Source organism: Mobula hypostoma, chromosome 1 (assembly GCF_963921235.1).
Source record: "Mobula hypostoma chromosome 1, sMobHyp1.1, whole genome shotgun sequence".
In the NCBI taxonomy this organism is placed as follows: domain Eukaryota; kingdom Metazoa; phylum Chordata; class Chondrichthyes; order Myliobatiformes; family Myliobatidae; genus Mobula; species Mobula hypostoma.
In genome coordinates this window covers 94,442,679-94,459,557 of record NC_086097.1, presented here as the reverse complement: position 1 = coordinate 94,459,557, position 16,879 = coordinate 94,442,679, and the positions used below count along the sequence as shown (strand labels likewise).

The following is a 16,879-nucleotide window of genomic DNA, read 5'->3' as shown; positions in this document are numbered from 1 at the left end:
TTACAGCTGTCAATTAACCCAACAACCCTTGTGTCTCTGGGGAGTGGGAGGAAATCTGCAGGTTAATGGACCTGGTGTCAGCCTTGTGTGTTTAAAATCTGCTGAAGCATCTTGAGTATTTAATTTTGTCTAAGATGTTACAGCAATGCAAGATGTTGCTGCTCATTAAGGGCCTTTCTAAGGACTACCTTGCTTTAGAAATGAGGAGGCAGCAGTGGGAGAAACTTGGAGGAAAAGAATGGGAGAGACGGGGCTGAGATCAAAGTTTTACAACAAGTGGCAAGAGTTTCTAAAAGGACCAAGTGCGTTAGAGAGACTGAGAGGGGTGTAGGGAGGGAATCTTGGCAGCAAAAGGCGCAGTCACCAGTGCTGAGTGATGAGAAGGAGTAGGAGGGAGACTAGACATGCAAATGTTGGTTGGACTATAGAAGCTTTGGAGAGGAGGGACTGAAGTTGTGAAGGTTTTGGCGTTAAAATAATACTAAAGGCTTTGAAACAATTGTTGATTATCTAACACTGTTCATTTTTCAGTATCAAGTGAATCAATTTGTTCTATTTTTCCCAGAATGAAACACTGCAGCAGCTATTTCTGGGTCACCTCCCGTTAGAAATTCTTTACCTTGTATCCTCCTGGCTGTCATTCAGAAATGTGTTTAATATCACCGGCATATGTCGTGAAGTTTGTTGTTTTGCAGCAGCAGTAAAGTGCAATGCACGCTGTGTACATACCTCTACTGATGCCTCTGGACACATCTTCAGTGATGTTCCTGGAATCATCGGGTGTTTCAGGTCTTTCAACATCATACAACCTCCTCCAGGTGACCCAGCCGGGGCTGATCAGACCCCAGCTTGTGTCCAGATGGCTAGCTACTTATGACTTCATGGCTCCCCTCTTTTGAGCCACAGCCATCTTGAGGCCCTCTGTGCTGCATCGGTGGTACTACGGATGGCTCTCCTCTTCCTCTCTCCCTCGATGCCCAAATTGCTGAAGGCTCTGGCTAAAGAATGGGCTGCGAATCCCCTACGTAATAAAAAAAACTATAAATTATAATAAGAAATAGGTATTTAACTTAAATATGTAGTGCAAAAAGAGGGGGAGGAATATTGAGGTAGTGTATATGAGTTTATTGTCCATTCAGAAATCTGATGGTGGAGGGGAAGAAGCTGGTCCTGAAACAACGAGTGTGTGTCTTTAGGCTCCTGTGGCTGCACCTCGATGGCAGCAATGAGAATAGGGTTTGTCCTGGGAGATGGGAGTCCTTGGTGATTAATGCCGCCTTTTTGAGGTGTCACCTTTTGAAGATGTTCTCAATGCTAGGGAGGCTAATGTCCATTGTGGAGCTGGCTGAGTTTACAACTTCCTGCAGTTTTTTTCCGATCCTGTGCAGTGGCCCCTCCATGCCAGACGATGATATAACCAGTTAGAATGTTCTCCACAGTATACCTGTAGAAATTTGTAAGAGTCTTTGGTGACATACCAAGTACCCTCAAACTCCGAAAAGAAACATAGCAACTATCATGAGTTCTTCGTAGCTGCATCAACGTGTCGGGCCCAGGATAGATCCTCAGAGATGCTGACACCCAGGAACTTGAAACTGCTCATCCGTTCCACTTCTGATCCCTCGATGAGGACAGGTATGTGTTCTGTCGACTTCCCCTTTTTGAATTCCTTGGTCTTACTGGTGTTGAGTGTGAGGTTGTTAATTGCGACACCACTCAACCTGCTGAGCTATCTTGCTTTTGTACGCCTTCTCATCACCTTCTGAAATTCTGCCAACAGTAGTTGTACCATCGGCAAATTTATAGAATGGTGTTTGAGCTCTGCCTAGCCACACAGTTGTGGGTATAGAGAGAGTAGAGCAGTGGGCTAAGCACACATCCTTGAGGTGCACCAATGTTGATTGTCAGTGAGGATGAAATGTTATTTCTGATCCGCACAGATTGTGGACTCCCAAGAGGAAGTCTAGGATCCAGTTTCAGAGGGAGGTACAGAGGCCTCTGAAGCTTGTTGATTGGAACTGAGGGTATGATGGTGTTGATCCCTGAGTTGTAATCAATAAACAGCAGCCTAATGTAGGTATTACTATTGACCAGGTAATCCAAGGCCAAGTGGAGAGCTAGTGAGATTGCATCCCTATAGACCCGTTATGGTGATAGTCAAATTGAAGTGGGTCCAGGCCCTTGCTCAGGCAAGAGCTGATTCTGGCCATGGCACTTCATCACGGTGATGTGAGTGCAACTGGGTGATAGTCATTGAAGCCGCTCACTCTGCTCTTCTTGGGCACTGATATGATTATTGCCCTTTTGAAGCAGGTGGAAACCTCTGACTGCAGTAGTGAGAGTTTGAAGATGTCCTTGAACACTCCTCCCACCTGGTTGGCACAGGTTTTCAGTGCCCTACCAGGTATACCAGGGCATGATGCCTTTTGAGGCTTCACCCTCTTGAAAGATGGTCATCTCTGAGTTATGGCTGAAAGAAGAAAGTAGTTCTGAGCTTAACATCTAAGGATATGGATTGTGTCAAAAGGACAGGCAGGTTGGCAGAGGGGGTGGGGTGGCTCTTTTGGTTTAAAACAAAATAATGAAATCATGTCTTCAGAAAGAGGTGACATAGGATCGGAAGCTGTAGAGTCCTTGTAGGTAGAGTTAAGAATCTGCAAGGGTTAAAACGACCTTGTTAGGAATTGTATGTAGGCCTCCAAACAGTAGCCAAGATTGGGCTACAAATTGCAACAGGAGACAGAAAAGGCATGCAAAAAGGGCAATGTTACAATCATCATGAGGGATTTCAGTATGTTCATAGAGGATGGATCCCAAGAGAGAGAATTTGTAGAATGTCTACAAGATGGCTTTTAGAGCAGCTTGTGGTTGAACCCACTAGGGGAAAGTCTCTTCTGGACTGGGTGTTATGTAGTGAACTAGATTTGATCAGGGAGCTTAAGGTGAAGGAACACCTAGAAAGGCTTTATCATGATATGATAGACTTCACCCTGCAATTTGAGAGGGCGAAGCTAAAGTCAGATGTATCAGTATTACAGTAGAGTAAAGGGAATTACAGGGGCATGGGAGAGGAGTTGGCCAACATTGGTCAGAAGGGAACACTGACAGGGATGATGGCAGGATAGCAATGGCTGGAGTTACTGGGAGAAAATTTGGAAGGCACAGGATAGATACATCCCAAAAAAGAACCAGTATTCTAAAGGCAGGATGACACAACCATGGCTGACAAGAAAAGTCAAAAGCAGCATAAAAGCCAACGAGAGAGCATGTAGTAGAGCAAAAATTAATAAGAAATTAAAGGATTGGGAAGATTTTAAAAATGAACAGAAGGCAACTAAAAAAGCCATAAGGGGGAAATATGAATGTAAGCTGGCCAATGATATCAAGGAGGGTGCTGAGGGTTTTTTCAGATATATAGAGGGCAAGAGAGGTGAGAGTAGATATCGGATGACTGGAAAGTGACGCTGGAGAGGTACTAATCGGGAACATGGGAATGGCAGATGAACTAAATAAGTATTTTGCATTAGTCTTCACTGTGGAAGACTCTAGCAGTATCCCGGAAGTTGGAGATTGTTGCTCTCGCAGAAGCGAGAGCGGTTGCTATTACTAAGGAGAAATTGCTTGGGAAGCTGATAGGTAGGTCACCTGGACATGATGGACTACACCCTAGTGTTCTGAAGGAGGTAGCTGAGGAGATTATGGACTCATTAGTAACGATCTTCAGGAATCACTAGATTCTGGCATTGTTTTGGAGGACTAGAAAATTGGAAATGTCACTCCACTCTTCAAGAAGGGAGAGACGAAAGGAAGGAGGGGAGGTTGTCGGACAGTTAACCTGACCCCAGTGGTTCAGAAGATGTTGGAGCTGATTATCAAGGATGAGGTCTCAGAGTAGTTAAAGGCACATGATGAAATAGGCCAAAGTCAGCATGGTTTCCTTAACCTTGCCTGACAAATCTGTTGGAATTCTCTGAAGAACTAACAAGCAGGATAGACAAAGGAGAATCAGTGGATGTTGTGTACTTGGATTTTCAGAAGGCCTTTGGCAAGGTGATGTACATAAAGCTTCTTAACAAGGTGAGAACCATGGCATTGCAGGAATGATACTAGATTATATTAACCACTTGCTTAGTTGCAGGAGGCAGAGGGCAAATAAGGGATCCTTTTCAGATTGGCTGCTGGTGACAAGTTTTGTTCCTCGGGCTGGTATTGGGACTGCTTTTTACGTTAGATGTCAATGATTTGGATGATGGAGTTTATGACTTTGTGGTCAAGTTTGCAGACAATATGTAGATAGGTGGAGGGGCAAGTAATGCTGACAAAGCAGGAAGACTGTAGAAGAACTTAGATAGATTTGGAGAATGGACAAAGAAGTGGCAGATGGAATATGGTGTCATGCACTTTAGTAAAAGGGACAAGAGCATAGACTATTTTCTAAACAGCCAAAAAATTCAGATATCCAAGGTGAAAGGGACTTAGGTAGCCACCTGTGGCAATGAATTCCACAGATTCACCAGGAAATCCACATTATCTGCTCTAAGTAGATAATCCTCTCCTCACCCACTCTACCTAGGTCATAGGTGTGGAGAAAATGTTTTCAAAAGTATGAGAGTCTCAGACCAGAGAGCACAGCTCAGAATAGTAGGACGTCCCTTTAGAATGGAGATGAGGAGGACTTTCGTTACTCAGAGAATGGTGAATCTGTGGAATTCATTAACACAGTTGGCTGTGGAGGGCAAGTTATTGAGTATATTTAAAGCAGAGATTCATGGGTTCTTGATTAGTCAGGGTGTCAAAGGTTACAGGGAGAAGTCTGGAGATGGGGTTGAGAGAGCAAATAAATCAGAGCAGAGCAGATTAAATGGCAGAGCAGACTCGATGGGCTGAATGGCCTAATTCTGCTCATATGTCTTACGGTCTTGTAGGACTGTTGAACAATACCTGGTACGATGAGCTGGATGGTTGACCTCAGCCTGCACTGCACTTTCTCTGTAACTGTTGCACTCTTTTCTGCAATCTGTTACTGTTTTTCCTTTCTACACCCTCGGTGCACTAAAGCGTTGTAATGATCTGTACACATAGCTTGCAATACTGTTTTTCACTGTATCTTGGTACAGGTGACAACAATAAACTAATTGACATATGTTTCAATAAGGCCACTGTAGGTCCAACTTTCTCAGCCCTTGACTGGGAATCCCTCATCCCGGCAAATAGCCTGTTGAATTCCAGACTGCTTCTGCACTAGCTGATGGGATCAGAAGTGTGCCCAGTACTCCAGTCATGGCGTCAGGGGTGCAGTTGTAACAATCAGCCCATCCTGTTGCATGGGAATACCCTAAAGGGGAGGCTGTATGGGACAGAATGGGAGTGCACAGAACTAACTCTCAGCTAGAGTGTGGATGGGGGGAGCGACTTTCCAGCTAATGCAATTTCGGCTCCAGAGGTTGTGAACTGACAGCTGGGTTTTTAATTGAGACGCTTAACTTATTCTTAAAACAGATGGGAAGGTAATTGAGCTTCCTGGAGAAGGGGGCTCATGTTCCTAAGTCTTCTCCCTGTTTACTATATAATCCCTCCTTCAGCCACCCACATCTTCAAAGGCCCAGTAACAACAGAGAAACCTGCTCTGTCTTTAACAACTTCCCCAGAAGCTGTCTGGCCTCAATAGGAGGTGGGGTGGAGGGGTGAGAGAGTCACCGGTTGGTTCAAACAAGCTGTGTAATCACTTAACACACATCTAACAGGTGATGGATGAAACCTGAGACTTTCATGCTTTCCCATTGTCTGGCATGTGTGTGTGTTTTCTCTCTTCTTTCTAAGTGAATCACCGTAAAAGATTTCAACTGTTTCCCTTCCACTCTGAACATGTTTAGGATGAAAGCTGGGGCTGTAGTCTACAATTATGCACCAGCTGCGTGCCAGCAGTTTTGATAACAGCCTTCTATATATTGGCGAGACCCGACGCAGACTGGGAGATCATTTTGCTGAACACCTACGCTCTGTCCGCCAGAGAAAGCAGGATCTCCCAATGGCCACACATTTTAATTCCACGTCCCATTCCCATTCTGACATGTCTATCCACGGCCTCCTCTACTGTAAAGATGAAGCCACACTCAGGTTGGAGGAATAACAACTTATATTCCGTCTGGGTAGCCTCCAACCTGATGGCATGAACATCGACTTCTCTAATTTCCGCTAATGCCCCACCTCCTCCTCGTACCTCATCCGTTATTTATTTTTATACACACATTCTTTCTCTCACTCTCCTTTTTCTCTCTCTGTCCCTCTGACTATACCCCTTACCCATCCTCTGGTCCCCCCCCCTTTCCTTCTCCCTGGGCCTCCTGTCCCATGATCCTCTCATATCCCCTTTGCCAATCACCTGTCCAGCTCTTGGCTCCATCCCCCCCCCTCCTGTCTTCTCCTATCATTTTGGATCTTCCCCTCCGCCTCCCACTTTCAAATTCCTACTAGCTCTTCTTTCAGTTAGTCCTGACGAAGGGTTTTGGCCCGAAACGTCGACTGTACCTCTTCCTAGAGATGCTGCCTGGCCTGCTGCGCTCACCAGCAATTTTGATGTGTGTAGCCATACCCTTGTTCAGATCTCTGCTTTAGACTGGCTGAGCTGCTTGTTACACCACTGTCCATTAGGGCAGTGCTGAAGGTGCTTCATCTCTGGCAGTGTTCAGGGCTTCCTTCATCACGTCAGCTTTCCACTCCTGTCAGACATGCAAATCCCGGGTGGAGACTCAGGAATACCGTTGCACTCGGATGTAGAAGGATTCTTCATTGCGGTTTCTGTAACAGTTTTGTTAGACCAGTCAGGGTTGTTAGCCCTGAGCTGAACCCCCGAATGTGGAGGACCAGTGGACCACCGGTCTGGCCTCTACCCTTTGACCTGTTTGGCATGAGTGACCCTACAAAGAGCCAAAGCACAAAGCCGTATCTCCAGCCAACGTAGCTCTCCGGGTCACTGAGGCATGAAAGCCTCCAAACCATGACATTGCTAGAAGTAGTAATGGGGACAACAAAATAGTAGATTAACTGAATAAGTATTTTGCATCAATCTTCACTGTGGAAGACACTAGCAGTATGGTGGAAGTTCGGGGTCATGAAGTGTGTGAAGTTACCATTACTAGAGAGAAGGTTCTTGGGGAAACTGAAAGGTCTGAAGGCAGATAAGTCACCTGAACTGGATGGTGTGACTCAGGGTTCTGAAAGAGGTGGCTGAAGAGATTGTAGAGGCATTGGTAATGATCTTCCAAGAATCACTAGATTCTGGAATGGTTCTGGAGGACTGGAAAACTACAAATGTCACTCCACTCTTCAAGAAGGGAGAGAGGCTGAAGGAAGGAAACTATAGGCCAGTTAGTCTGACCTTAGTGGTTGGGAAGATGTTGGAGTTGATTATTAAGGATGAGGTCTCAGGGTACTTGGAGGCACACGATAAAATAGGCTGCAATCAGTATGGTTTCCTCAAGGGAAAATCTTGCCTGACAAATCTGTTGGAATTCTTTGAAGAAATAACAAGCTGGATAGACAAAGAAGAATCGGTGGATATAGGGTGTACTTGGATGTTCAGAAGGCCTTTGACAAGGTGTCGCACATGAGGCTGCTTAACAAGCTACGAGCCCATCTTACTGAAAAGTTTCTAGTATGGATAAAGCAGTGGCTGATTGGCAGGAAGCAAAAAGTGGGAATAAAGGGAGCCTTTTCTGGCTGGCTGCCGGTGACTAGTGGTGTTCCACAGTAGTCCAACTGGAACCAATTCTTTTTGTTATATGTCAGTGATTTGGATGATGGAATTGATGGCTTTCTTGCAAAGTTTGCAGATGATAGAAAGACATGGAGGTGTAGGTAGTTTTGAGGAAGTAGAGGGGCTACAGATGGACTTGCACTTTGGTAGAAGAAATGAAAGGGTTGACTATTTTCTAAATGGAGAGAAAATTCAAAAATCTGAGGTGCAAAGGGTCTTGGGAGCCCTTGTGCAGGATTCCTAAACATTAATTTGCAGATTGAGCCTGTGGTGAGGAAGGCAAATGCAATGTCAACATTCATTTCAAGAGGAATAGGATTTAAAAGCAAGGATCTAATGTTGAGACTTTATAAAGCATTAGTGAAGCCTCACTTGAAGAATTGTGAACAGTTTTGGGCCCCTTAGAAAGAATGTGCTGAAACTGGAGAGGGTCCTGTCTTCTCCTATCATTTCGGATCTTCCCCTCTCCCTCCCACTTTCAAATCTCATTCTATCTCTCCTTTCAGTTAGTCCTGATGAAGGGTCTCGGCCTGAAACGTCAACTGTACCTCTTCCTATAGATGCTGCCTGGCCTGCTGCGTTTACCAGCAATTTTTATGTGTGTTGCTTGAATTTCCAGCATCTGCAGATTTCCTCGTGTTCACGAAAATGATTCTGGGATTGAACGGCTTGTTATATGAAGAGCGTTTGATGGCTCTGGGCTTGTATTCACGAGAATTCAGAAGAATGAGGGGTGACTTCATTGAACCATGTCAAATTGTGAAATGCCTTGATAGTGGATTTGGAGAGGATGTTCCTGTGGTGGGAGAGTCTAAGACCAAAGGATACAGCCTCAGAATAGACGGGTGTCCTTTGCCACCGGCAACTGTGAAGGCCAAACGTTTATGTATGTTCAAGGCAGAGGTTGATTGATTCGTGATTGGTCAGGGATTGAAGGGATACAGGGAGAAGGCAGGAGATTGGGGCTGGGAGGAAAATTGGATCAGCCATGATGAAATGGCAGAGCAGATTCGATGGGCCAAATGGTCTCATTCTGCTCCTGTGTCTTATGGTCTTGTGGCCTAAGGTTGTGGTCCTCCTGGAAGTGTATTTCTGTAGTGCCGCTCCACACCTGAAGTAGTCCGAGGATGCTGAAGCAACATACAAAATGCTGGAGGAACTCGGCGGGTTTGGCAGCATATACTGAGGGAAATGGACAGTTGGCATTTCAGGTCGGGACCATTTATCTGGACGTTGATCCGAAACGCTGACTGCCTATTTCTCTCCATTGATTCCGCCTGACTGCTGAGTTCCGCCAGCAATTTCTGTATCAATCCAGATTCCAGCATCTGCAGTCTCTTTTGTACCCACCCCTGATACCTACTCCTTGAGGTGTAATCTGTGGCCAAGCTGTTGCATCATTGACTTAATTCTCTAGTTCATGGTTGTTATAGAGTGTTGGAGCACTACATACAGTCCATTTAGTCCATGCCAAGCAACACACACTAAATGCTGGAGGAGCTCAGCAGGCCAGGCAGCATCTACGGCCTGAAACGTCGACTGTACTCTTTTCCAAAGATGCTGCCTGGCCTGCTGAGTTCCTTCAGAATTTTGTATGTGTTGCTTGGATTTCCAGCATCTGCAGATTTTCTCTTGTTTGTGATTAGCCCATGGTAAATTTGCTTCTGTCTAGTTCCATCTACCCACACCCAGACCATAGCCTTCCATACCCCTCCCAAACTTTTCTTAAATGTTGCAATTGAACCCGCATCTACCACTTCCTCCTGCGTGAAGAAATTCCCTATCATGTTCTTTTTAAATATTTCACCCTTAACCATGACCTCTAGTTCTAGTCTCACCCAACCTCAGGGGAAAAAGCCTGCTAACATTTATCTTTTTGCCTTATCTAAAACCCTCATAATTTTGTACACCTCCATAAAATCTCCCCTCATTCTCTTAGGCTCCAGGGACTAAAGTTCTAACCGAGGCAAGCTTTGCCTATAACTCACGTCCTCAAGATCCCAGAACTCCTTATAAATTTTCTCTGCACTCTTTCAAGCTCATTGACATCTCTCCTGTAGGTAGGTGACCAAAGCTGCACACAATACTCCAAATTAGGCTACACCAATGTCTTACACAACTTCAAAATAACTTCCCAGCTCCTGTACTCAGTGCCTTCATTTATGGAGGCCAATGTGGTTTAAACAAAAAAATCTTTACAACCCTATCTAACTGACTCCATTTTTTTCAAGGATTTGTGGTTCTGTATTCCCACATCCAGTGTTGGTCAGGATGAATATTTAATGAGAAGCACCATCAAGAAAGGTTTGCTAGCTTGGAAATGAGGTCAGGTAGAACATAAAATAGCAGAGCACAGGAACCTCGCCCATGATGCTGTGGCTTACTAATCAGTAATTAAATTTTTCATATTCATGCACCCGAGAGCCTCTTTAATGCCTCTAGCATATTTGCCTCCCCTACCATCCCTGGCAGTTCATTCAAGCATCTATGACTCTGTATAAAAACCAGCTCTGAACATTTTCTTTGAACTTGCCCCTCTCACCTTAAGCACATGCCCTCAACTATTAGACATTTCAGCTGTGGGGTAAAGATGTCGGCCCTCTATCCACGCCTCTCAGAAGCTTATAAGAACTTCAATCAGGTCTTCCCTCAGCTTTCACCCCACTCCAAAGAAAACAACACCAGCTGTCTGATCTCTCCTTGTTGCATGTGTCCTCCGATCCAGCTGGCATCTTCTGCACTCTGTCCAAGAGCCACAAGGCCACACCCCCATTGAAGTCCGGGTTGGACATTGTACTCGCTTCTCTGGAGAGGCCGTCAGCTCTTCTACTGGAGGGCAGAGTGTTGAGGAGCAGAGTTGTTGGGATGGTGCTGACTGCCAGCAGACTGAATGAAGTGGCAGAGATTGAGACCATTCAGCCCATCATATCAGTTCTGAACAAGGAAAAACAGGCTTCGAAGTGTGCCTAGCCCACTAAATTACCAATATGACAGACGGGTTACCTCGTGCTGTATCCTATCCCGGCAGGAAGTGGTTGTGGCCCCAAGAAACGTGAAAGGTTTCAAAGAGATTTAAATGAAGGAGGAGAGTAATGGGGGAGGAGGGAGAGTTGGAAAATGCGAGGCGTAACTGTTGTGGGGCCTACCTTCCTTCCTTGCTGGCTCTTTGAAGAAATAGCAGCCATTTCGACCTCTCCAGACTCTCAACAAGCCTGATTCACTTCAATACCTTCCTTGCTCAGGCCAGGGCTGAAGTCAGTACCAAGGCCCAGGATTTCGATAAGTAATGTGTTTGAAGAAGTGTCTCACCAGGCCTGGCTCGGGCCAGCGCCTGCTTGTGGATTACAGGTTGGGGCTCACAATGAGAGTCTAACTATTCCCAGTGGAGTTCTGTGTTTGGTAAGAGAGCTGTGTTAAAGTTGTAGTCTCATACAGTGAAACAGCATAGAAATGGGCCCTTTGTCCCGCTAGGTCCTTGTCAGCCTTTTTACCAACTACACAAATGCCATTTGCCAGTATTAGCACCATATTCTTCAGTGTCTTTCCTACCTAAGTGTGCGTCCATCCTCTGCTCCCCTTTGAAACTCCTTCCTTGGGATTGGTTTATTATTGCACCGAGACCGAGACTGCAGTGCACTGTTAAGCTTCTTGTTTTGCATGTCATTCAGACAGATCATGCCGTACGAACGTACATCGAGCTAGTAGAATGCAGAATAGAGTGTTTGTCACAGAGAAAGTGCAGTGCAGGGAGACAAAGTGGAAGTGATATGACAAGGTCAACTGGGAGAGCGAGAGTTCATCTTAAAAGCCATTCCCTCTTGTTTTTGATTCTCCTACCGTGGGGAAAAGATATTGACTATTTAACATATCTATGCCTCTCCTAATCTTGTGTACTTGGGCTTCCCTTCGCTAGGGTGAACTCTTGATAGAAGAGGAACCACACTGTGTAAAGAGCCTCTCCTTGTGTTACTTGGGACTTTGCTTAATTCTTGCTTGCTATCCTCGTTGCAGATGCAGGAGCTGGAACAAAGAGTGATAGAGGCAGACCAGCGGGCTGAGACCGCAGAGAAACAGGTAGGCTTTTACGTCACCCCGTGTCCTGGTCTTCTGTTGTGAGGTTCTAGACTACTCCACTGAGTTTCCCTTTGTAACATCGTACTATCTGGATTTCCATTATAGCTGTGACATCAAAGGGGCATTGCACATTACAACCAGCACTCTTCCATCTCCTAGAGAGTGCTGCTGCTGCCTAGTGAATGGATACTGGGGAGAGTGTGGGGAAAGGGGGCTACCAGGGGACTAGTAGATCCTGGTCAGGCCAGTGAAGACCTTGTGCCAACAGGAGACCTGTCCTCTGTGAAAGGGACACCGAAACCTTCTAAGACATTCGGCCAGGGCTCCTGACGGGGGATTTCCAAGCTGATTTCTGCAGAGAGTAATATAACACGAGGACAGTCTTGGAGGAAGTCTGCAGTGCAGGCAGCAGTATTCTCTATGGTGTGAAGGAAAGGTTGATGGTCCCCTTACCTTGTATATGGAGTTAAATAGCCACCACTTTACTCGCCCATATCTGCACAATGAAATGATCCTGGGGTCCATAAGCTGAGAATTGCCATGACCTGAGGGCAGAGGTCATGGGAGGTTGCCCATCAGTGAGGACAGAGACCACAGTTTGAGTTTTGGTCCTTCAAAGTGTGCCATTTTGGGGAGCATTGGAATCATAAAACCTGGCTCTTCAGTAGATGATGGAGTCACACTTCAGACCAGCAAAACTGGAGGTCTCACCGGAAGTGAGTTTTGGGTGTTGCACTAGTGTTGACTTTGGATTGAAAATAGTATTTCCTCCTCGCTGTCTTATCAACACAGGCACACCCCAACGATGTGTGCTTAGCCCACTGCTCTACGCTCTATGTTTATGACAGTAACCTGGCACAGTTCAAACACCATCTGTAAATTTGCCAATGATACAACTGTTACCTGCAGAACCTCAGATGATGACAAGGAGACGTACAGGAGCGAGACAGATCAGCTCGTTGAGTGTTGACACAACAATCTTGCACACAACGTCAGTAAGGTCAAGGGATTGATTGTGGACTTCAGGAAGGGGAAGTTGGAGGAACACACAAATTAGTGCTTATTGAGGGGTACTTTAAGTTCTAGGTGTCAACACCTTAGAGCAGCGGTCCCCAACCACCGGGCCGTGAGGAAACGATGTGATTCGGCAATATGAGTCAGCTGCACCTTTCCTCATTCCCTGTCACGCTCACTATTGAACTTGAACGCACAGCGAGATCATTACGCATGCGTCATCCATGTCAGCGCAGGAAGGAGATCAACTCCTCGAGCTTGCAAATGACGGCGGGCTGAAAAGCATGTTTGACATAACATCTCTGCCAGCATTCTGGATCAAAGTCAAGGCTGAATATCCTGAGATAGCCACGAAAGCATTGAAAACGTTGCTTCCATTTCCAACATATCTCTGCAATGAATGCAACGAAAACTAAATTGCGGAATAGACTGGACATAAGGAACCCCCTTCGAGTATCGCTGTCTCCCATCACCCCTCAATAGGACAGTCTTGTTGCAGGGAAACAAGCCCAGGGCTCCCACTGATTCAGCGATATTGGTGTGTTGCAATGATTTTATATGTTCATATGGGGAAAATATGTGCTGTGTGTTTAAAATCCAAGCGTTACTTTAAATGGTATGATGCTATTGACTTATATAACCATATAACAATTACAGCACGGAAACAGGCCATCTCTCCCCTTCTAGTCTGTGCCGAACGCTACTCTCACCTAGTCCCACCGACCTGCACTCAGCCCATAACCCTCCATTCCTTTCCTGTCCATATACCTATCCAATTTTTCTTTAAATGATAATATCGAACCTGCCTCTACCACTTCTACTGGAAGTTCGTTCAACACTTACTTCAAGCTCCCCTGTCCTCCCCTGATAATTGACTTATCACTATATTAATGTGAAGAAAAAATGCGCTGTGTGTTTAATATTAAATTGTTAGATAAACACTTTTAAAAACGAAATTGAGTGTATTAGCCACTTAGTACCTATATTGCGTTCGTGATTAACACTCCTCCCCCCCGAACAGAATCGCCAAAAACGATTTGTAGAAGGAAATCGGCACGCACACACGTGCAAATCACGCATGCACACTGGTTCCCGCACAAGGCTTCATGGTCATTGTAGTCTTTCTCCGGGTAAACCCAACGTATATGACTGCTACTCTTGTTCGTTGGCAACCCTACCACCACCACCCCCCGGCCCCCCGATCGGCCGGTCCGCAGTGCGATAAAGGTTGGGGACCCCCACCTTAGAGGGTCAATCCTGGGCCCAATCTGTTAATGCAATTACAAAGAAGGCTTGCCAGCAGTTATACTTTATTCAGAGTTTGAGGAGATTTGGTATTTCACTGAATGTTTAATACCATCATTTCAAATAAACTGATTCCTAAGCTCCGGAACCTGGGTCTTAGCACTCAGATCTGCAGCTGAATCTTCAACTTCATCACAGACAGGACCCAGGCTGTAAAAATAGGGGACAAGCTCTCCTCTACAATCACTCTGAGCACCGGTGCCCCACAAGGCTGTGTACTCACTGTACACCCATGATTGTGTAGCCAAGTTTCCATCGAACTCAATACATAAGTTTGCTGGTGACACAACAATTGTAGGCCGTATCTCAGGTAATGATGAGTTTGAGTACAGAGAGGAAATTAAGAACCTGGTGGCATGGTGCGAAGACAATAACCTATCCCTCAATGTCAGTAAGACAAAGGAATTGGTTGTTGATTTCAGAAGGAGTAGCGGACCACACGACCCAATTTACATCGGTGGTGCGCAAGTGGAATAGGTCAAAAGCTTTAAGTTCCTCTGGGTCAATATCACAAATGACCTGACTTGGTCCAACCAAGCAGAGTCCACTGCCAAGAAGGCCCACCAGTGCCTTTACTTCCTAAGAAAACTAAAGAAATTTGGCCTATCCCCTAAAACCCTCACTAATTTTTATAGATGCACCATAGAAAGCATTCTTCTAGAGTGCATCACAACCTGGTATGGAAGTTGTCCTGTTCAAGACCGGAAGAAGCTGCAGAAGATCGTGTACACGGCATGGCACATCACACAAACCAATCTTCCGTCCTTGGACTCACTTTATACTGCATGCTGTCGGAGCAGTGCTGCCAGGATAATCAAGGACATGACCCATCCAGCCAACACACTTTTCGTCCCTCTTCCCTCCGGGAGAAGGTTCAGGAGCTTGAAGACTCGTACGGGCAGATTTGGGAACAGCTTCTTTCCAACTGTGATAAGACTGCTGAACGGATCCTGACCCGGATCTGGACCATACCCTCCAACTATCCAGACCTGCATCTCGATTTTTTTGCACTACCTTACTTTCCATTTTTCTATTTTCTATTTATGATTTATAATTTAAAATTTTAATATTTACTATTGATTTGTAATCCAGGGAGCGGGAAGCACAGAATCAACTATCACGATGATGATTGTATGTTCTAGTATCAATTGTTTGGCGACAATAAAGTATAATTTCTATAGATTTTTTGTGGACAGCTTTCCACTGTCTGGTCTGGAAGCTCCAATGCGTAGTATCAAAAGGCACTGGAGAGAACGTGCACTCAGCTGGCTCCATCGTGGGCAGCAGCCTCCCCACCATCGAGGACATCTTCAAAAAGTACTCCCTCAAGAAGCTCGCCTCCATCATTAAGCACCCTCATTATCCAGGACATGTCGTCTTCTCATCACTACTGTCAGGGAGGAGGTACAGGAGCCTGAAGACCCACACCCAACGTTTTAACGATCAGCTCCGTCCTCACCGCCATCAGGTCTCCGAGTAGTCCATGAACTCATGGACACTGTCTCACTATTTTGCTGTCTTTTCCCACTGTTTATTTTTTAATATTGTCACTTAGTATTTTTTTAAACATACTGTTGCCGCAAAAGAACAAACTTCACAGCGTTTGTCAGTAACTTGTCTAAGTTTGAGTTTGATCTGGGAGGGTTTGGGCTGAGAGAAGTCCTGGTGCAATTGAAGGTTGTGTCCCAGAGGCTAAGCTGCCCAGAACTGGGCGAAGCATTTTTCTTGTGTTTAACAGTATGGAAGTGTTTCTTTGGAGTTGAAAGGAGGAATTATTAAGCCTAAGGTTTTCTCCATAATGCACAGAGCATTAAAACAATACCAGCTCGAAGTAGGGCACTGTGCGATGAGCTGTCCCCCCTTGTCCATGTGCTGGTAGCAATGGAAGGGGTTCTGCTCGCTGTGCATCAGGTTACTCAGCTCACACCAGCTGTTGATCCTGTCTGCTAACCCCACCTGCACAGGCAGGTTCCAGTCTTAAAGCTCGTCCATAGTAACTTGCTTCTCACCTGTGACATTCTCATTTCCCCACCCTACCACAACCTCCATTTCACGCACATAATTTGTAAACCCTTCGCAGTTTGTTCCCTTGAGAGACATAGTCTGGGGCATCGGGACTGAATTACTTTTCCTCCTCCTGATCTTGTGCTCAGATCCAGGGGCGTTCCTCTCACTGTTATTCAGTGGGGCTGAGCCAACTCGCTATGGGCCAGGGTCTCATCATCAAGAGCTTTATGGAACCTGTTATTTCACACTCCTCTATCTGCAGATCAGCCGTTGAAGAGGTAGGCTGTTTGTCAGGGAGTCGATCCGCATCCTGGGCTCACGTGTCCCGTGTAACACCATGCCGTTTCCCTGCATTGACTTGTCAAGCCTTGGTTTCCGGTCCACCAGTTCGGCCTCTCTGTGGCCTTATAACTCTCCAGTGCTGGTGGGTACAGCCCTGTACAGAGTGGTGTTTAGTGGCACAGCCAGTAGTGCTGCGGCTTCTCACTTTCAGCAACCCAGCTTCCATCCTGATCACCAGTACAGTTTGCACGGAGTTTGCCTGTTCTCTCCGTCACCATGCACATCTCAAAGAGCAGGGTCGGTGGGCTAGTCAGCCAGTGTGAGTGTCAGTGGCAAAGATGAACCACAGGAGAGTTGCTGAGAATGTGGGGACTGTAAGTTACAGGGCTAAGGGGGAATAAGGAGAGATGGAGTGGGGGCTGATGGGATTGCTCTGCTGAG

General features: G+C 45.8%; 1 protein-coding gene across 1 annotated transcript in view; it reads left to right on the top strand.

Annotated features, from left to right (window-relative positions):
• The window catches only part of LOC134358575 (pleckstrin homology domain-containing family H member 1-like), a 203,394-nt gene that overhangs the window by 38,584 nt on the left and 147,931 nt on the right, over positions 1–16,879 (top strand). The window contains exon 3 of the mRNA XM_063071313.1: positions 11,768–11,830. Coding sequence (XP_062927383.1) covers positions 11,768–11,830 — 63 coding nt within the window. The remainder of the gene's footprint in view (positions 1–11,767; positions 11,831–16,879) is intronic.